The sequence below is a fragment of the Salmo salar genome, chromosome 23, assembly GCF_965601325.2.
Source record: "Salmo salar chromosome 23, fSalSal1, whole genome shotgun sequence".
Classification (NCBI taxonomy): domain Eukaryota; kingdom Metazoa; phylum Chordata; class Actinopteri; order Salmoniformes; family Salmonidae; genus Salmo; species Salmo salar.
In genome coordinates, this window is record NC_138313.1 from 9,789,497 (window position 1) to 9,811,491 (window position 21,995).

General features: G+C 46.1%; 1 protein-coding gene across 1 annotated transcript in view; it reads left to right on the forward strand.

Moving 5' to 3' along the window:
* Nucleotides 1-21,995, forward strand: part of LOC106584030 (inactive tyrosine-protein kinase transmembrane receptor ROR1) — a 194,172-nt gene that overhangs the window by 163,554 nt on the left and 8,623 nt on the right. The window contains exons 5-9 of the mRNA XM_082967905.1: nt 14,487-14,614; nt 15,595-15,731; nt 15,985-16,165; nt 17,269-17,514; nt 17,756-17,967. Coding sequence (XP_082824031.1) covers nt 14,487-14,614; nt 15,595-15,731; nt 15,985-16,165; nt 17,269-17,514; nt 17,756-17,967 — 904 coding nt within the window. The remainder of the gene's footprint in view (nt 1-14,486; nt 14,615-15,594; nt 15,732-15,984; nt 16,166-17,268; nt 17,515-17,755; nt 17,968-21,995) is intronic.

The window sequence follows — 21,995 nt, forward strand, 5'->3', positions numbered from 1 at the left end:
CAAAACGTTGTCCCCGTAGACAAACAAATCTAAAGGTCAAAGACCGAGGAACCCGAGACACATCCCACTGGGCACAGACATCATTTCGACGTCGAGTTTTGATTCACGTTTGGTTGACGTGTCAACTAACGTGAACTCGACTAAAAATGTCACCATGTCGTTGAATTTAGATGCAAAGTAGGGTGGGAAAAAATCTGAAATTCCCTTACGTTGATGACTTTTTGCAAATCCAATCGGTTTTCCATGTTGATTCAACGTCATCACATCGATTTTTTTTGTTGAAATGACGTGGAAACAACATTGATTCGACCAGTTTTTGCCCAGCGGGATAACTTTTTCCTGTCCACGGAAAGTCCTACACCTCAGAAATAGGCATTTCTCTTTCTCTGACGGATAGTTTGGCAGGAAAGGTGGATGAACGGCCCCGCTCCAATGCCAATGCAGTGCGACAGTGCTAATGGCTCTTATTACGGAGGAAGTCCTCTACCCAAGGAAGTCACGCTTCATGTTTAACATGCGTCTTCGGTCCTTCTCTAAGTACCCCCCTCGCCGCCATGTTGAGCCAAACCTGTACTCGTGTTCCTCTAAGTACACATGTTTCGCATGATGTCATAGTCATCTGTGATCTACTACACGTTGGGGTGTAAATCATCAGTTAAGGAGAGGGGCATGTATAGCTGTCAAGCTTACAGTACCTGCGTTGCTCTCGGCTATTTCTTTCTTTCTTCCCCTTCTCTTCTTTTTGGCCCTTTCCTGTTATTACTCCCAAACATCCATTTTGAATCAGTTTCTATGTGATGTTTTGGTATCTAGCTAAAGGCCAGGAAGAGTGGGGGAATGAGAAGCAGGCGGTAGTTTGGCATGGCAGACCCGAGCCCACGGTGAGCCCTAACGACAGTTTTTTTAAGAGGCTAGCGCTGTAGTCTACCACACCTCCTGGAGGGCTTCTAACAGACTCTTTTCCAGCCCTCCCTCCTTTTCTTCCACTCTCTCTTTCTTTCCGTCTTTCTTTCTCTCTTACACCTTCATTGGTTCTCTCTGCCGGCTCTGTTTGTTTTCGAAGGGTCTGTACACGTGACGGGTCAGTGGATACAAAAAAACAAACCCCACTCTGTTTTCACGAAGTACCTCTCCCCCCCCCCCCCTCTCTGTCTCTTGTCTCTCACAAACACACACTCTCTCCTTCTCTCTCTCTGCCTACCTCCCTCCCCAAGTTGTAATGGACTCCTAACAGTTTGACCTCTCAGCTCCCTGTCTTTAGTAAATCACAGAACTGAACGTCTGTAAGCACGGCCAGAGTTTGGGTATGGAGCCCTATTGCCCCTTTGACTCTCTCAAAATACCCTCCTTTTTCAGAAATCCCAGCTGACGAATTTCAGGTTGGAGGATTCCGTTGCAGATCTGCGTCTTATCCCTTGCCGATTCCTCCAACTGGGATTTCCCGAAAATCCGGGGAAGTCTGAAAGAGTTTCAGGATTTTTGCAATTCTACCTCCGTCTGACTCTCTCCCCTGGCCCTCACTACCCTATTTCCCAGGGGATGTGATGTCACTGGGTCGGAGGTCACAGTGAGGAGTGATGGGTTTGGGCTGGGTCTTTGTCTCTCTCTCCACATCTTAATATGGCTCCTGTTCCCAGGAGACTGAGTAGGGGAGAGATGAAGAAGCACTAGTCTTACCTGATCTGATTGACATGTTACTAATCACATACCTGCTGTAAGGACCACTGTGGTGTTGATGGACAGACATATGTGTATCTTTCTCCCCTCTGTTTGATACTCAACTGGCTTGTACAATTGCTTATTGTATTTCTCGCCTTCATTACTTCCTATCCCATCCATTTTGTCTCCCTCTCTCTGAGGGAAAAGCAGCAGTAAGTCTTCTCTCTTTCTTTCTTTATTTCTTTCTTTCTTTCTTTCTCTCTCACACACACACACACACCACACACACACACACACACACACACACACACACACACACACACACACACACACACACACACACACACACACACACACACACACACACACACACACACACACACACACACACACAGAGGCCTGTATTGTTCCAGTCAGGGTAACACGAGGACTCATGAGGGGCCCGTTCTCCATTGTCTTCTAAATGGAGTCCATCAGTGACCCTTCTCTTTATCCGTTCTCTATGTGGTCACGGGCCACTGGGACCTACAGAACTGGCCAACCCAAGCCGCTGGCTACCATTTTGTTTCCTTTGTCACTGCGGTATCGTTACCCAGGCACCCACACATACAGTTCAGATGTCTTCATGGAGCTTGGCCTCACCCCCTCTCTGGCTTATTTTGTTTAATGTGACCAAATCACAACAACTCCACAACTCCACTGCCATACACATGTGCAATAGGTTTTATTTTTGTATTGTTATGGCATCGAAAAATAAAACATCAGATATAAAAAGCACATTGCATGAAGACAAGAGAAACGCACCCAATTGTAATGTGGAAGATAATGATAAGCAGGCTTGTTTTTCTCGTTCTCTATCTTCTCGAACCGCAAACACTTTGTTTTAAGTTCGGGAAACCCAATCTCTCGAGGAGACTCGTCATGATTGTCCATTCTCTCTCTCCGTTCTCTCTCTCTCTAGCCATTGTTCTTTTCAGACCCTGCGTGTCTTTCATTTGGGGCTTGGAAAAGAGAGGAGAGGAGAGGAGAGAGAGAGAGGAAGAAGGAGAGGGGAGAGAGAGAGAGAGAGAGAGAGAGAGAGGAAGAAGGAGAGGAGAGGAGAGGAGAGGAGAGGAGAGGAGAGGAGAGGAGAGGAGAGGAGAGGAGAGGAGAGGAAAAAGAGGTGATGGAGAAGAGAGGAAAAAGAGGTGATGGAAAAGAGAGGAGAGGGAAAGAGAAGATGGAGATTAGAGGAATGGATGGGAGAGGAGAAGAGAGGAGAGATAAAAGAGGAGATGGAGAGGAGATGATCTTCCTCTAAAGGACTTCCTGTGGAGAGGGAATTCAGATCCTCTACTAACAGGAAGTAAGTGCAAGTGACCACACAGTGGTGACAGCTTATATCCTTGTCTGTCAACACCGTCAGAAGCCTCTAGATCGAACCAGGCCTCAGCCCTCCGTGTCGTCAGGACCCTCCCGTCTCCTTACTTCACTCCAAAACATTTCCTCTCCTCTGTCTCGCTCTGTGTGTGTGTGTGTGTGTGTGTGTGTGTGTGTGTGTGTGTGTGTGTGTGTGTGTGTGTGTGTGTGTGTGCACTTCCACTCTGTGTGTCCTCCTCTCATCTAAAGAGTGGTAACAACTAGGGCTGTTGCGGTGACCGTATTACCACCACACCGACGGTCGCGAGTCTTGAAGGCAGTCAAATTCCATGTGACCGTTTAGTCACGGTTAGTAGCCTACCAAACGTGCTAACTGCCTGGTATTCAGCACTCTACTGTCCCTCTAATCACTCTGACATCAATGCAAATGTATTCAAAAATCTAATCAAACACTTCATGAGAGCCTATGAGCTGATGTTGCGCAACATTTCAATAGGCTATGCAATTGCGCGAGAAAACAGAGTGATGGCCTCTACTGAAAATAGGAGGATCAGCTTTCTACTAGGCCTACTATATTTCTTTCTCAACTTTGCTAATATTAAGCACATTGCCTATATTTACAACATGAGTATTGCCTACCTGGCCCACATGAAAATAAACCACAGGGAAAAGCGTCCTCCATTCGCTATTTAAGTGCATAGATGACATGTCTTTTTTTCTCGCTGCCCCTGTTTCCATACAGGTGCATGATAATGGTCCATTCTAAATCAAAACAAGATGCTGCCAGGCGGCAGGTAGCCTAGTGGTTAGAGCCTTGGACTAATAACTGAAAGATTGCTAGATCGAATCCCCGAGCTGACAAGGTAAAAAACTGTCGTTCTGCCCCTGAACAAGGCAGTTAACCCACTGTTCCTAGGCCATCATTGAAAATAAGAATTTGTTCTTAACTGACTTGCCAAGTTAAATAAGGGAAATATATATATATATATATATATATTATTTAGTATATGTAAAGATAAGACTAAATCAAGAATAGTGAATCACTTGTGAATTATATATTATCACTTTTCAAATCATAGTCACACATCTCATGTAGCCTAGCCCATAGGCCTATATGTTCTAATAAGGTTTGTATCACAACTAAAGTGGCCAAATAACTTCTTAAAATTAAGCACATTAATCCACTTTACAAGGGGTGTAGAGCCTAACTGGCATATACTGTATAAGCAGCATGTGAGTTTCACGTTTGGGGGAGATGTTTTTCACCATAAAAATGCCCCGTTATAATTAAAGCATTACATGTATAATTGCATTTACGGTCACTTTTGATAATGGTGTTTTCCACTAATGGAACATTCACGCCTATAGCCTTCTACCATGTGCGCATTGCTGCGCTTATAATGTGAAGAAATAGATGAATAGTTTATCAACATTTTATGCTAAACATTCTGATCTGTTGCGTCAGCCACATTGCGTAAAAAAGTTTTTTTCATGCCACTGGTTGTATTAATTTGGGATCTATCGCGTCCCAAAACAATATTTATTTCTCGCACAGAATAGAATAGGTCGAGCTTTGTACTCTGGGGGATATTAGATAGACATAGGCTAGTGCTTTTGCTGTTAGTTAGGCCTACTCATATTGTTGGCTGACGAAAAGTAAAATGTGGACAGTTCTTCCAATATCTTCAATATGCACCTCGGAATTGGATAAGGACACGCACAATTGCATCCCCGGTGTGTCTGTCTTCACTTGTAGCCTGAGAGAAAGACCCGATCACGTGATGGAGCGCGCAGCACTCAGGGAGAAGCGCACTGCGGCCACTGGCCGCAAAAGGCATGGATTTTTTAAGGGTGCATTACGGCCCCACAAAGGGGCTGCGGCCGGGAAATGTTTGGCATTATCAAGTGCTTGTCAAATTGTGAATGAGAGACTGATGAAGTGTGTACAGCCTGCGCAAAAAAAACAAAGCAGAGCTCATGCCTTTCAAGCAACTTTTTTCAAATCCTCATTAGAGTCGCATCATGCAGCCTTACAATGTATTAAAAATCTAAACATATAGCCCAACGTTTGTAGAACAACTAAAGTTACATTAATAACTCTAAATTACACATGTAGGAATACCTATTACTTTGTTAACCGCTCAAAACAGAATAGCCGCATGTGCGCACTCCCTCAAATCGTTTGGAGAAAATGTCCTTTTTTAATTCAGCTTTGTTCAATTGTATTATTCTAAGCAAATCTTGTCTGCTAAATTACCTAGTGTAGCCCACAGCCATTTGGCATAGCCAGATCAGGACCTAACATAAGGGCAACTCAGAGTATGCTATTCTGTTCTTCTGAAATAGACTACATTTTCTTTATATCATACTTCTTTCGACCTGTCTAAAATAAATCATGGATTTACTGTAAAGGTGTCGGCTTTATTACATGGATTTACTGTAAAGGTGTCGGCTTTATTACATGGATTTATTAGACTTTTTCAAATGTAGACGTTCCAAAGGTCTGCATCAGTGGCTTGTAGGTTATGTGTGGAAGCCAGGAAATGCTAAATGTGTTTATGTTAACGGTCAATTACTCTGAGACCGACAGTTATTTTCTTGACAATCACCGGCTGACGAAGTTTTGTGACCGCCACAGCCCTAGTAACAACATCTCAACTTCAATGTAAATCGAAAGAATTAGCGAAGAGTTTATGAACTGTAGATTTAAAGAGATCTAAGTGTCTGATGAACGGACCGTGAAGGATTTGAAAAGGACAATATGTAAAGAGCTGTTATGTCAGGATATAGGGGAGTTTAAGTTTTGATGCTTTGCCTTTGTGGTTTCTGTCTGTCCCATCCTATTACCGCATGAATCTTAACGCAACACAAAGAGGGCATCACTCCACCGCCCAATACAGTGATCAAAACCAGGGTTAGATACATAGAATGTAGATAAGAACAGTGTAGAGTTGATATCGCTCATTCTCTCCAGTCTGCTCCTAGATCGCCAACCTGCTGGGAAAAGGATTCCACAGACACACGCCAGGAAACGCGAACTACAGGAGAGGGGAAGTGAGCGAACGGTTGAGAAAGTAGAGGGATGACAGGTTGGATAACATTCCTGCTTTTGGGAATTTGAGGGATGTTTTATTGGCCTCCAGAGGCGCTGACTAGCCTCCGCTAGCTTTGGACCACCAAATCCATTAGCCTTGCTCCTCTGTGTTGAGCATGCAACATAACATTGACAACTCCATAGATAGAGACTCCCTGTGTTTTAAGTGGAGAACATTTACAAGGCTCTATGTCCATTTATTTACAGCTTCCAATAGAACGATACAATACAGACATACTGGAAAAACGCCTTTGTTGTCCGAAACGTCAATTCCAATGTCTTCACACAGATATATCGACTTTCGCTTTCCTCCTTTAGACGTTGCTTTCCCAGAAAACACCAGGATTGGAGTTGACTTAGATGACTGTACTTCTGTCAACGGTCGGAGCCCATCGTCTTTATTCCCTCGGCCCTTTCCAGTCTCCGAGGTCAAGGCCTTAGCAGCGGTGTGGCTGATGTCTTACCTTTATAGTAAAAACACATTGGGCCATCTTCCTAATGTTATCTGGTGTCTCTCTCCCATGGATGACTGGGCACGTAGGGCAGGCAGGCTCACACACACACACACATCAGTGGTCCTGGGGGACCCATGGTAAAACAGCCTCCTCCTTCCTGTCACAGCTTTATGGCTTTACCAGGCCAGACCGAAGGATTCCATTACCAACAGGACCAGTAGAGGGTGTGTGTGTGTGTGTGTGTGTGTGTGTGTGTGTGTGTGTGTGTGTGTGTGTGTGTGTGTGTGTCCGTGTGTCCGTGTGTCCGTGCGTGTGTCTATGTGTGTGTGTGGCAATGTTATTATAGTTTTGTTATTTTTATTTTTATTCGTTTTTCAATTTTTATTAGAAATTTCATTTAGTTTCAATTATTTTCCAGACCTGATTTGCTAGTTTTTTTTAATTTATTTTAGTTTTATCAAAATATTTATATTTCGTTTTTACATTATTTTGTTTCAGTTTTACTGTTGGGGACAGAAAGCATGCGTGGGAGCATAGGAGCCAGTTGTGTTGTAAAGCTTTTGTTGTGTTTTTTGGGCTGTCGCCTCCTGCAACGGGCGGCAGTAATATGAAAGGTGATGGGTCAGGTTAGGTTATGTTTAACTATTCCCCAGGTCGTTGCTGTAAATGAAAATGTGTTCTCAATTAACTTACCAGGTAAAATAAGGGTAAAAAAATATATATATTTTCCAAATGTATATAAAGTAAATCTCAATGTGACTTTAAAATGAATACCACCGAAACTGGTGCAATGAAACTCTCACCCGTGTTTACACCAGCCCAATGCTTTTTAACTTGGCGGGGGCTACGGATCCCTAGGTAACCGCCCCGTCCCGCCCCCATAGATCACTTTTCCCCAGAGCTGAAGATCCGAATCACGTTCTGCGCATGTGTTTCTTTACCTGTACTTTAAGCACACATTTTCATGGTCTCTCTGTCAATCGTGAATGATAATTCTTCCAAGTTTTACTAGTGAAACGTCCATGCAGCATCTGCATACCGACCGTTTGATCTGAATCAGTTTCATTGGGATATGCATTAGATCTTCTTGAGTAACACAGTGTTGTTTTTCAAGTAGACTACAGTGTTGTTTTTCAAGTAGCCTACAGTGTTGTTTTTCAAGTAGCCTACAGTGTTTTTCAAGTAGCCTACAGTGTTGTTTTTCAAGTAGCCTACAGTGTTGTATTTTGATTAGCCTACAGTACCTTAGTAACGTTATATACAGTGCATTCGGGAAAGTATTCAGACCCCTTCACATTTTCCACATTTTGTTACATTACAGCCTTATTCTAAAATGGATTCAATTGAACATTTTCCTCATCAATCTACACACCATAACCCATAATGACAATGCGAAAACAGGCTTTTTAAAATTACTTCATAGTTTTGATGTCATCTCTATTAGGCTGGTCAAGGCTCACATCAACACCATCATCCCAGACACCCTGGACCAACTCAAATTTGCATACCACCACAACAGATCCACAGATGACGCAATCTCTATAGCACTCTACACTGTCCTCTCCCACTTGGACAAGAGGAACACCTACACGAGAATGCTGTTCATTGACTACAGCTCAGTGTTCAACACCATAGTGCCCTCCAAGTTCATCACTAAGCTCAGGACCCTGGGACTGAACACCTCCCTCTGCAACTAGATCCTGGACTTCCTGACGGGCCACCCCAGGTGGTGAGGGTCGGCAACAACACATCCGCCACACTGACCCTCAACACGGGGGCCTCTCAGGGGTGCGTGCTTAGTTCCCTCCTGTACCCCCTGTTCACCCATGACTGCATGGCCACGCATGACTCCAACACCATCATTACGTTTTCTGACGACACAACGGTGGTTGGCCTCATCACCAACGATGATGAGACAGCCTATAGGGAGGAGGTCAGTGACCTGACAGTGTGGTGACAGGACAACAACCTCTCCCTCAATATCAGCAAGTCAAAGAAGCTGATCGTGGACTACAGGAAAAGGAGGGGCCGAGCACGCCCCCATCCACATCGACGGGCTGTAGTGGAGCGGTTCAAGACCTTCAAGTTCCTCGGTGTCCACATCACTAAGGAATTAACATGGTTTTACGAGGGTATGTTTGGCAGCATGAGTGAAGGATGCTTTGTTGCGAAATAGGAAGCCGATTCTAGATTTCATTTTGGATTGGAGATGCTTAATGTGAGTCTGGAATGAGAGTTTACAGTCTAACCAGACACCTAGGTATTTGTAGTTGTCCACATATTCTAGGTCAGAACCATCCAGAGTAGTGATGCTGGACGGGCGTGTGGGTGCGGGCAGCGATTGGTTGAGGAGCATGCATTTAGTTTTACTTGCATTTAAGAGCAGTTGGAGGCCACGGAAGGAGAGTTGTATGGCATTGAAGCTTGTCTGGAGGTTACTTAACACAATGTCCAAAGAAGGGCCAGAAGTATACAGAATGGTGTCGTCTGCGTAGAGGTGGATCAGAGAATCACCAGCAGCAAGAGCGACATCATTGATGTATACAGAGAAAAGAGTCGGCCTGAGAATTGAGCCCTGTGGCACCCCCATAGAGACTGCCAGAGGTCCGGACAACAGGCCCTCCGATTTGACACACTGAACTCTATCTGAGAAGTAGTTGGTGAACCAAGCGAGGCAATCATTTGAGAAACCAAGGCTGTTGAGTCTGCCAATAAGAATGTTGTGATTGACAGAGTCGAAAGCATTAGCCAGGTCGATGAATACGGCTGCACAGTAATGTCTCTTATCGATGGCGGTTATGATATCGTTTAGGACCTTGAGCGTGGCTGAGGTGCACCCATGACCAGCTCGGAAACCAGATTGCATAGCGGAGAAAGTACCGTGGGATTTGAAATGGTTGGTAATCTGTTTGTTAACTTGGCTTTCGATGACCTTGGAAAGGCAGGGTAGGATGGATATAGGTCTGTAACAGTTTGGGTCTAGAGTGTCTCCCCCTTAGAAGAGGGGGATTACCGCAGCAGCTTTCCAATCTTTGGGGATCTCAGACGATACAAAAGAGAGGTTGAACAGGCTAGTAATAGGGGTTGCAACAATTTCGGCGGATAATTTTAGAAAGAGAGGGTCCAGATTGTCTAGCCCAGCTGATTTGTAGTGGTCCAGATTTTGCAAGTCTTTCAGAACATCAGCTATCTGGATTTGGGTGAAGGAGAAATGGGGGAGGTTTGGGCAAGTTGCTGTTGGGGGTGCAGGGCTGTTGACCGGGGTAGGGGTAGCCAGGTGGAAAGCATGGCCAGCTGTAGAAAAATGCTTATTGAAATTCTCAATTATTGTGGATTTATCGGTGGTGACAGTTTTTCCCTAGCCTCAGTGCAGTGGGCAGCTGGGAGGAGGTGCTCTTATTCTCCATGGACTTTACAGTGTCCCAGAACTTTTTGGAGTTTGTGCTACAGGATGCAAATTTCTGTTTGAAAAAGCTAGCCTTAGCTTTCCTAACTGCCTGTGTATATTGGTTCCTAACTTCCCTGAAATGTTGCATATCGCGGGGGCTATTCCAATGCTAATGCAGTACGCCACAAGATGTTTGTGTGCTGGTCAAGGGCAGTCAGGTCTGGAGTGAACCAAGGGCTATATCTGTTCCTGGTTCAATTTTTTGGGAATGGGACCTTTAGCTGTCGAGACCTTTAGCTGTCCGGATGAGGGGTCCAGAAAAGTTGAATCCGCAGCCAATCCGTTTTAACTTTAGTAGTACACGTAAGTAGTACACGTTAGCTACCTAACCATTTTCCCCCCTGTTAGCTAGTGATAGTGATGCACAAGCTAGGCCTATTTGAAACATCGGCATCTCCTGGCCACATTTACCCGCCAGATTCAGTATCTTGAAAACACCATTGAAACCCCTATTACATTTTTTGACCAAAGTTTAGAAGAAAACCAAAACAACATAATTCATGATGATTTTTATTTTCATTTGGAGTCAAAGATAATAGTTTCAGTGTAGTTTTCGTTTTTTAAAAAGGATTGTTCATTATTTCATTTCAGTTCACTAGAGCGTGTTTTCGTTTTCGTTTACTATAATAACCTTGGTGTGTGGCGTACGTGCGTGTGTGTGTGTATGCAAGAAAGTAAAACAAAGAACATGTGAGTGAACCAATGTTTGCTTTTGTTTCTGTGTGTTTTCTATGTCTGTGTGTGTGTATGTGTGTCAATGTCAAGTCGTGTGTGTTCGTGTGTGTGTGGTAGACTCTGCGGGGTTCTAGCCTATAGTTATAACTGCTCTCTCTCTCTCGCTCTCAGACAGAACCCATGATGTAAGCGTAGCCTAGGCAAACACAGTCAGTTTAACGGAAAAGCCCTTCCTGTAATTAGCCATTATAAACTACTACTACAGATGTGCCCCTTTTCACAGTGTGGCGTTAGTTTGGATGTTCAGAAAGGCCTGAACATCCACACTGTTTATCCAAATAGCAACCACACTCACTGGGACTAGCTTCCTTCCCATTCTGTGATGGACTCAGCCTCCCACCATGCACACACGGGATACGTTCCAAATAGCACCATATCCTTTACATAGTGCACTACTTTTGACTAGAGCCTATACGGGAATAGGGTGCCATTTGGAACGCCACACAGACAGCAACCGCCTTCAGAGAAAAGCGGATGATGGGGGTAAGTGGACTTTGGAAGAGATGTCTTCTACCAAGCATTTTTGTTTGAATGTTTTGGACAGGGCTTTTTAACCCAAAGCCTTTTGGAGCAGAGTTTCTGGGCGAGGGATGTTGGTTGAGGTCTTTTGGACGGGCCAGGGTTGTAATTTGTCGCTGGGTCAGGATATAGAGCAGGACTCGGAAGAAGCAGGGTTGTCTACTCTTCCTTGTCATTTAGCCATCTCAGTGCGGCCACGCTTTCCCCGGCGACACACACAAACACACACACACACACACACACCACGGCTTTGGATACACTCCCGACGACACACTCGAACCTCAGCCAAAGGAATCCTCTCTTTCTCTCTCTTGCACTCTTTCTCTGTGTGGTGTGTGTGTGTGTGTGTGTGTGTGTGTGTGTGTGTGGTGCGTGCGTGCGTGCGTGCGTGCGTGCGTGCGTGCGTGCGTGCGTGCGTGCGTGCGTGCGTATCCACATTCTCAGGGGGGAAGTTGTACATTAGACTAAAGCAGTATGGAAAAGCCTTTATTAATCTCATAAATGTAATGTTATTGTATTTCCCATCGAATCCCATCTTGGAGCAGAGCCCAGTTTTTGTGTGTCCGTGTGTCTGTGTGTGTGTGAGAGAGAGAGAGAGAGAGAGAGAGAGCATGCGTGTGTGTGTGTAAATTTCTGGATAGCCCATTCTGAGTCAATAAATGGGGGGGTTAAAGGTCAGGGTAGAGAGGTGACCTTGGCCTCTGAGACACTTAACACTCTCCTCAGAAAGTGACCCATTGACCCCTGAGTCACACCCCGCCGCGCTCGGCCACTCACCCCAACCCAGACACCGATAGGGTTACCCTTAGATGTTTTTTTGGTGTGTATGTATGCGCGTGCGTGATTCTGGAATTGAATGAGTTAGCATTAGGGCATCTGCCACACTCAGCCATAATGATCCAGGGTGGTTAATGTGGTTTGAAGCAGGAGGATGTAGAGAGGGAGCTTATTGTGAGAATATGATAATAGTTATGTCATACGCCTTTCTATGGTCTCCAACTGGCTTGGCTTCAGTCACATGACTAAATGAGCTCATAGTGTGAAAATGGCCTTGTTTCTGTGAATAGTGTGTGTGTGTGTGTGTGTGTGTGTGTGTGTGTGTGTGTGTGTGTGTGTGTGTGTGTGTGTGTGTGTGTGTGTCAGAGTGAATCTGTGAAAGTGAATGGCCAAGTAGGCATTAGCACTTTCATTGTTTCCACACTTGGGCAACACTCACAAAGATAGGACACTCTCTCTCACACACACACACACACACACACACACACACACACACACACACACATGCTTGTTATAGATTCCCCACTCTTCATGTGTTTCGTATTAAAGCTCACGATGATATCCTTTTCCCATAAACAGGAATAAAGCCCAACGGCCGACTCTTTAAATCTTTATACAGTTCGCATCTCTTCTCTGGGAAGGACTGAGACATCAACCTCTATCAGCAGACACTGGACACTTAGATAAATGTTGTTAGAGCAGGACTGAAACTCTACTCTCTGTTCCACTTACAGCTGCTGGCACAGTTACTGTATTACTGTGTAACCAACATTTATGGATAAAAACGTCCTAAAATCATTTTGGGGTGTGTGTGTGTGTGTGTGTGTGTGGACCGAACAGCTGACTAAAGACAGGACACCCGGGCATTCTTGCGGTCGAGTCCGTTTCTGCGGTAACATGGAATCTTAACAACTAACTTTGTTGCTCCTTTTCTGAAACAAGCGAGGTGTTGTAGCAAACAAGTCTTCGGTTGCCTAGGCAACGCCACCCTCCCTGTAGCAGCGGCACACATATGGTGCGTTTGTAAATTCGCTCTGGCTATCTACTCCGATTTCAGAGCACTCTCGCCTGAGTGTGCCAGAGCGCAGAGTAACTGATGAGTTTATGAACGCTCAACACCGGTTGAATATGGTGTGTCAATAAACATTGTCAAAAAAGCATAATTAAATTGCTTCCAGCAGCACAGTTACATTCACCAAAATGTCCTTGAGTGGCCTAGCCAGTGTTCGGAGTCGAACCCGATCGAACATCTCTGGAGAGACCTGAAAATAGCTGTGCAGCGACGCTCCCCGTCCAACCTGACAGAGCTTGAGAGGATCTGCAGAGAAGAATAGGAGAAACTCCCCAAATACAGGTGTGCCAAGCTTGTAGTGTCATACCCAAGAAGACTTGAGGCTGTAATCGCTCCCCAAGGTGCTTCAACAAAGTACTGAGTAATATGTAAATGTGATATTTCAGATTTTAATTGTTGATAAACTTGCCCCAAATTCTAAAAAACAGTTTTTGCTTTGTCAGTATGGAGTATTGTGTGCAGATTTGTTTTTCATACATTTTACAATAAGTCTGCAACGTAACAAAATGTGGAAAAATCAAAGGGCCTGAATACTTTCCGAATGCACTGTGTCTATCTATATAACTCTCAATACGAGACTCATAAATGAGAGTTGAGTGATACAGAATAAACGTGTAATTCAGCTGACAAATGCATTTCGTAACGGTTAGTCATATTGGCTCCGGGCTGTCAGTACATCTGTGCGTCTGGCCGTCTGTGCGACAGCTGACGATGGGCCTACGCAGATTTGAAAACACTAGTGCGTCTGTCGTTACAAAGTTGTTTTGATGCTGCTAGCTTGAGCTTCTGAATGAAAAGGGATTGAGAATATTTTCCTAGTGCATCACTTGCTAGTTGGACCATATTTCAGACTTCATTGCACGATCAGCATGCTGGACACTATGCTGGACGCTCGGTCGACTGGTGAAGCAAGATAGCTAGCTAATTTAGCTGGCTAGCAAATAGATAGATCCACACATGATTGCTTGCAAATGTGTAACTTTTTGATGGCAAATGTATTCAAACCTATATTTGCTGAGGGTAACTTTTGCAGGCAACTGCTTTCTCTGCAAACACTTGCACTGCAGTAGGCAGCCTATATTGTTGAACTTGTCTATGTAGAATTAGAATGAACTGCTATTACGGTGACCACGGTCTTTTGGCTGGTCAATTACCGCCATCCAACATTCCATGACCTTCACAGCCCAAGTTCCACTGTGAAGAGATGTGCAGAGAGAGAAAAGTGTTTGTGCCACATGCTTATGAACTGTAATGCATGCTATGCTGACCTCTAGTGGCCATACTGTGAACTGTAATGTCTATTCATTCTCTCCATCTGTTTCTCTCTCCCACTTTCTACCTCTCTCTCTCTCCGTCTCTCTCTAACAGGGATGATTTTGATGAAGAGGGATTTTGCCAGCCGTACAGGGGCGTAGCTTGCTCTCGCTTCATAGGGAACCGCAGCATCTTCGTCGACTCGCTGCAGATGCAGGGCGAGATCGAGACCCAGATCACAGGTACGCTATCTGCCTCCCCGTGTGTGATGTGTGTACGTTTCCCGTATCCGTCTGTCCCAGTATGGGTGTATTGTGAGTGAGGTCAGTGTACAGGGATAAGGGTCATGGTCCAGATTTGGTCCTTCATGTAAACCAACGTTTCCAGCTCCAATCTGACCCAGGTTGAGCCTGTCGCTTTGCCATTACTGTCAGGGTCAGCTAGGGATGATGAGAGGATGTCTGATAGAAGGATAAGAGGGAGATCAGGATGCTAACGTCACAGTATGGTACACACGCAGTCTACGCTTTGCGTCTGGGTATCCCAAGTGTAGTTCATCAGACGTGTCTGAACATCGCTGTGTGTGTGTGTGTGTGTGTGTGTGTGTGTGTGTGTGTGTGTGTGTGTGTGTGTGTGTGTGTGTGTGTGTGTGTGTGTGTGTGTGTGTGTGTGTGTGAGATTGAGAGAGCATTCATACGTATGTCTGTATCTGTGTGCGTGTGTGTGTGTGTGTGTGCGTGCGTGCGTGGGTGCGTGCGTGCGTCTGGCTCTGTTTATTTTCCTGGAGGCATTATGTGTCCGTTCATAGTTGAGTGTGTCAGGGCTGCCTGCCACTGTCTGTGGTTGTCAGTCCCAACCCAGAAACCCAGAGACGATGTGGAGTATGTAGCTGCTATCCTTTCCCTGTAAACCACAGTCTCTACAGGCCCTGTAATGCAGACAGACAGGCTGCTGTCCTAAACTACGATTGCACTCTAGAGCAAATATACACACTACAGGACCAGACATGAACTATGAGTGATTTGTGTCTGACTGTTCCCCAAAAGTTTGGATGTAGGCAATCCCCACAAAGGTTACGACTGTCCCATATGACACTTGATCTCGATCGTACTTGATCTCGGTGGAGAAAGAAAAGTTCAATGCATTTCTATAGCTATAGTTGTACGTATACCTAAACTTCAGACTTCTTATGCCCAAAAACACGACCACTTTCCCCCCCCAGCCGCCTTCACTATGATCGGAACGTCCAACCACCTGTCGGACCGCTGCTCCCAGTTCGCCATCCCGTCTCTGTGCCACTTTGCCTTCCCTACATGTGACCGCAGCTCTGGGGTAGACAAGCCCAGGGACCTGTGTAAGGTAATTGTCTATGTAGCTATGTCACACTGACTGGAGACAGTCAGTGTGACACAGTATAAAGCTGGATATATTTAGACTTGCTAGCATTGACAGTGGATATAATACACCATTTAGTCAGTGAGAAATACCTCTATTTAGTTTAGTGGTGGTGGTCACCTTCTGGATTAGCCTAGCATGTGTTACAACGTTGTGCTGCTTCCATTGTATTCTTTGTATCAGTCTCTCCATCCTCTCTCTCCCCCCGTCCGTATAGGATGAATGTGAGATCCTGGAGAATGACCTGTGTAAGACCGAGTACATCATCGCCCGTTCCAACCCCATCATCCTGAAGAGACTGAAGCTGCCGAACTGTGAGGACCTGGCGGCACACGACAGCCCAGAGGCTGCTATCTGTATGAGGATAGGAATCCCCATGGCTGAGCCCATCGACAAGAGTAAGACGCCAAGCTGTGTACCTGCAATGCAACACATACCGTAGTCTATCTGTATGAGGATAGGAATCCCCATGGCTGAGCCCATCGACGAGAGTAAGACATGCTATATTGTAAACTGTACTTCCAATATCAATAGTCTTCACGTGGCCCGTAAAGAAGAGTAAGATATTACTCTGTTGTTATCTTAAATCCGCTTTTATAGCTAACCCCGTTGGCATCCACATACTGTAGTCCACTACCAACAGTATTGCTAGGCAACTGTAAATCATAATCAAACATACTGTAGTCCACTACCAACAGTATTGCTAGGCAACTGTAAATCATAATCAAACATACTGTAGTCCACTACCAACAGTATTGCTAGGCGACTGTAAATCATAATCAAACATACTGTAGTCCACTACCAACAGTATTGCTAGGCAACTGTAAATCATAATCAAACATACTGTAGTCCACTACCAACAGTATTGCTAGGCAACTGTAAATCATAATCAAACATACTGTAGTCCACTACCAACAGTATTGCTAGGCAACTGTAAATCATAATCAAACATACTGTAGTCCACTACCAACAGTATTGCTAGGCAACTGTAAATCATAATCAAACATACTGTAGTCCACTACCAACAGTATTGCTAGGCAACTGTAAATCATAATCAAACATACTGTAGTCCACTACCAACAGTATTGCTAGGCAACTGTAAATCATAATCAAACATACTGTAGTCCACTACCAACAGTATTGCTAGGCAACTGTAAATCATAATCAAACATACTGTAGTCCACTACCAACAGTATTGCTAGGCGACTGCAAATCATAATCAAACATACTGTAGTCCACTACCAACAGTATTGCTAGGCAACTGTAAATCATAATCAAACATACTGTAGTCCACTACCAACAGTATTGCTAGGCGACTGCAAATCATAATCAAACATACTGTAGTCCACTACCAACAGTATTGCTAGGCGACTGCAAATCATAATCAAACATACTGTACAGTATCAGCAACAATAAATAATCGTATCCTTCATCCCGATACCTCTTTGCTCCACAGTTTGGTCTAACACACATTGTTTCCTGTCCCCCCTACTTCAACCAGACCACAAGTGTTTCAACAGCAGTGGTTCAGCCTACCGCGGGACGGTCAGTAAGACCAGGTCGGGTCGTCAGTGCCAGCCCTGGAACTCTCAGTATCCTCACAGCCACACCTACCTGGCGTTGCGCTACCCAGAGCTCAGCGGAGGCCACTCGTACTGCCGTAACCCCGGCAACAAGCAGGAGGGACCATGGTGCTTCACCCTGGATGAGGGAGTCCGTATGGAGCTATGTGACATCCCCATCTGTGGTGAGACAATGGGGGACATAGGTGGTTGTAGAGACATTGATGTCCTTTTGCCGTTTTGTTATTATTGGGTGTCAATGCTGCAACCTATCAAATAGACCCGTTAGTTGTTATGCTTTATATGTTATGGGTGTTTTAACGCTGAATCGCAGCGGCGCGTTGTTATTTACGGTGGACAGTGTGCTGTTTGGGTGAGAAGCATAGAGGTCGAACATTAACCCAGTGTTCTCTATGTCCCGTGAAGATTATAAGGAGAACCGTGGGGGCAGTAACATGGAGATTCTTTACATCCTGGTTCCGAGCGTAGCCATCCCTCTGGCCATCGCCCTCCTCTTCTTCTTCATCTGCGTGTGTCGTAACAACCAGAAGGCTGCCCGACCCCCAGCGCCCAGACAGCCCAAACCTGTCAGAGGACAGAATGTGGAGATGTCCATGCTCACCAACTACAAACCCAAGGTACAACATTTAGCTAGCACCATCTCTAGTCCCATAGTCCTCGCCCTCTTATGGTCCACTCAGTCCACACACACACACAACTCACACTATGTGCAAACTCCAAAACAACACACACGGCACGCACGCCTCTCTCTCTCTCTCTCTCTCTCTCTCTCTCTCTCTCTCTCTCTCTCTCTCTCTCTCTCTCTCTCTCTCTCTCTCTCTCTCTCTCTCTCTTTCTCTCTCTCACTCACTCACTCACAAACAGAACGCTCTCAGTCCCCCACACACACTGGTCCCAGTGGGCCTGAACTCTGTTGGCCCAGCCAGAGACCCAGGCCCATTGACTATGGCGTGGTGTTGGTGTAGGACACAAAGCAGGCAGTGTGTCTGAGAAATTCTGTTTTCACACTCCAGTCATAAAGTGGTGGTCCTCTCTCTCTCCTGGTGCTGATAGGGTTAGAGGACAAACACAGACGCACCACACACACACACACACACACACACACACACACACACACACACACACACACACACACACACACACACACACACACACACACACACACACACACACACACATACTGGTATCCCTGGGCCTCTCTCCTGGTGGTGATAGGGCTAGGGTTAGAGGAATCAGGGCCATGACACCTACATATCTCAGCTAAATAGGTTTTATGGGTAAAGGCCTGCTGAGTGGCACCCTGTTTACAACACTACATGTGAGTGGGAGAATGTCACTAAGACTCAATGTTGGAGGTGTAGAAAGAGTGAAAAGCACACAGTCCCATCTATGAGGCAGAGTTATGTGTTGTGGATGTTAAAGTGAGGCAGAGTGGCAAAGTGGGTAGGATCTCTCTCATCCTCCAGTGGTCAATGACATCCTTTCCTCCCTTCCGCTCCTCTTCCCTTTTTTACCCCCTTTTTTGTGATATCCAATTGGTAGTTACAGTCTTGTCCCATTGCTGCAACTTCCCTCTCTCGCTCCTCAGAGAACGCATGTCTCTCAACCTTCTCCCCTCTCTCTCTCTCTCTCTCTCTCTCTCTCTCTCTCTCTCTCTCTCGGGAGCCTGCCAAGCCGCACTGCTTCTTGACACACTGCTCGCTTAACCCGGAAGCCAGCCGCACCAATTTGTCAGATGAAACACCGTCCAGCTGGCAACCTAAGTCAGCTTGCAGGTGCCCGGCCCGCCACACCGAGTTGCTAGAGCGCGATGGGACAAGGAAATCCCGGCCAAACCCTCCCCAAAACTGGACAACGCTGGACCAATTGTGCGCCGCCTCATGGGTCTCCCGGTCACGGTCGACTGTGACACAGCCTGGGATCGAACCCGGGCCTTGGACCGCTGCGCCACTCGGGAGGCCCTCTTCCCTTGTTTTAGGGAGATTGTATTCGTTTTTGTAAGCAGCGCCGGTGGAGTCAGTTTCCCATCCGTATCTCAGATCAGGTTAGTAGGGCCTCTTCCAGTGGAGACAACGTATGGAGACAATCTCCCCACCCCAGCATCACCCCAGCATCACCCCAGCATCACCACACTAGCATTATTGTTTCTGCTGCCTCCCTGCATTCCTCCAACTACACGGCAGCAGCAACAGCCCCCATACTGCTGACACACACACACACACACACACACACACACACACACACACACACACACACACAGCCCTCTCACCCCAGCACGCTCCGGCCCCACCCAGTTCAAAGACACAGGTTTCAGGCCGGTGTTTTGACTCCCTCTGAAGAATGCTTTTCTGACTCCCAAAGGCAAACACTGCAGAAGTAATCTCATTTAAATTCACCAGAGAAGGTATGGAAAAGCTCTATGGTGTGTGTGTTGCTGTGTACAAGTGTGTGTGTGTGCGTGTGTGTCTCACCAACAGCACGCATGCGTAAACATCCTTGTGTAAAGGGGAAGCTGGTTGGGTGTTGATGACGATGCGTTTTGCTGTGCGCCATATACGGCAGATATTGTTGTTGTTTGGGGGGAAGTGCTCATTTTGGAAGTGGGCTGCTCATTGGACGGCTACACGGAGCAGGCCTTTGCCAAGATGCTGCTTAAGTACCATCCCCTCGTGGCACGCTTGGACAGCCTCGGGTGGAGGTGCAAGCTGGTGCCGCTGTTATATGGCAGTCTCGGCCACGTACACAGCCTTGCGGTGCGTGGCCTCCAGATTGCGGGCCTGACGAAGAACTAGGGCAAAAGCAATTGGCTAGGTACTGCTCTGTTTTCAGCTGTCGTGGGGCAGCCTAGCCGTTTGGAGAAGGCTTTTTTGTTGTACCCTTGAGTGCCCTGCATACAGGGACCTTTAAAATGTTGGGATCCTTTTTTCTGTCAATTTGATTGGTGGATTCAAATTAAGTATTTCAAATGTGAGTGTGCAGGCGTGCGTGCGTGCGGATGTGCGTGCACTTTTGTGTGTGTGTGTGTGTGTGTGTTTACCTACGTGTGACCCCGTTCATGCCAGAGCCTAAGATCTCTATCAGAGCTCAGCAGGATGAGGAATGTTCAGCTGCAGCGCCTTCTCTCTCTCTCTCTATGTCTCACTGGGGTTCTTTGTGATGTTTGACAGCAGTATCAGTGTTTTGCCAGCTATGTATTGCATATTTCATATTCTTCTGCGGATCATACTACAGTCAGCCCTACATTCTTTCTATGTTCCTATCTATCTCCATCCTGTTTAGCAGATTATCCTGGCTGTGTTATGGTGTAAACTGATGCTGTTAGACATACGTCCACAGTGTTATTGCTCGCTGTATTAGACAGCGCTGTGTTGTGGTCCCCGTCACACACGCACATAAACACGCGCACCCACACGCGCATTCCTGTCCCGAGGCGGACTGTGTTCTTTTGTCACAGTACGAAAAACGTCTGCCCCACTGCTCATGTCCTCCTCGTCCGTGTCACCGCAACCCATCAGGCCTTGCTCCAGGGTCACCCGGGGAGTCGTTGTTCGGGGCGGTGGCGCAGCCCGGCCCCTGCGTTTTTCGGTCCAGGGATGAGCCTGGTTTGGCCGCGGGAGGGCGGTAACCCAAACCAAAAACATCTGTCCCCCTTTTCATAACAGTAACATCCCCTATTCACTGCTAACCAGCCCCTTCCCCCAAACACTCCTCCCCTTCCCCAGCAGCACCCCCCCCCCCCCCCCCCCCCCCCCCTCTTCCCCCCAGCTGACTGTGGCCTCTGTCAGGAATTTAATTTCTTATTTGGGAGTTCCTGGAATCTCTCATCGCCTCCTCCCTTCACCTTTTATCTCTTTCTGTCCTGACTGAGCTGTGAGCCCCCCTGTAACCCCCCCTCCTGAGCTGTCCAGATCACCTGGACAGCTCAGAGATATGAGACCGTAGGACAGGAGAGGCTATCTGAAGGCTGTTGGGATGACAAGACAATATGAAAGGTTATGGAACATAAAACTTCAAAGACTAAGTTCAATAGAAAGATAAAATGGTGAGGTCCCCTTTACTGTAGTGCATCTGACTCATGACTGAAGATGAACAAGGCTTGGGGTCAATTCCATTTCAATCCCATTCAGGAAGTACACTGCAATGCCAATACTCTTCAATGCTTTTCAATCAGGAAAATGTGGAATTGGAATTTGGTTTACTTTCTGAATTGACTGGAATAGATATGGAATTTGACCCTGATTTCCAACATGCGATGTGAAGATTGCTCTACATGTTGTACAAGTTGAGTAATTATGGAGTTTGGTCCGTACATATTTGTTTGAGAGAGGGGGGATTGGCAGTTTTCTGCGTTCAAATTCATAACCATGCAACTGGCTGGCCCTCTTGGCTTCCCCTCTGTTTCTCATGGTTCAGTCCCCAGCTGGATAGATAATTACAAATGTCTGTCATCCCTTAAACCGAACGTTTACCTTCTTCTGTTATTACTGGGCCACTTCATTCCACTTTAATAATTCTGGGGAAAATTAATGACCTGCAATTTCTCAAATCTGCACTAACCTGTCAGTTTATTGTTGTTTATGTTGGTAGTGTGCTGCCAGATTCTTGGCTGGAGTGTTGGTACACTTATGTATTTTGTGTCTGGGGC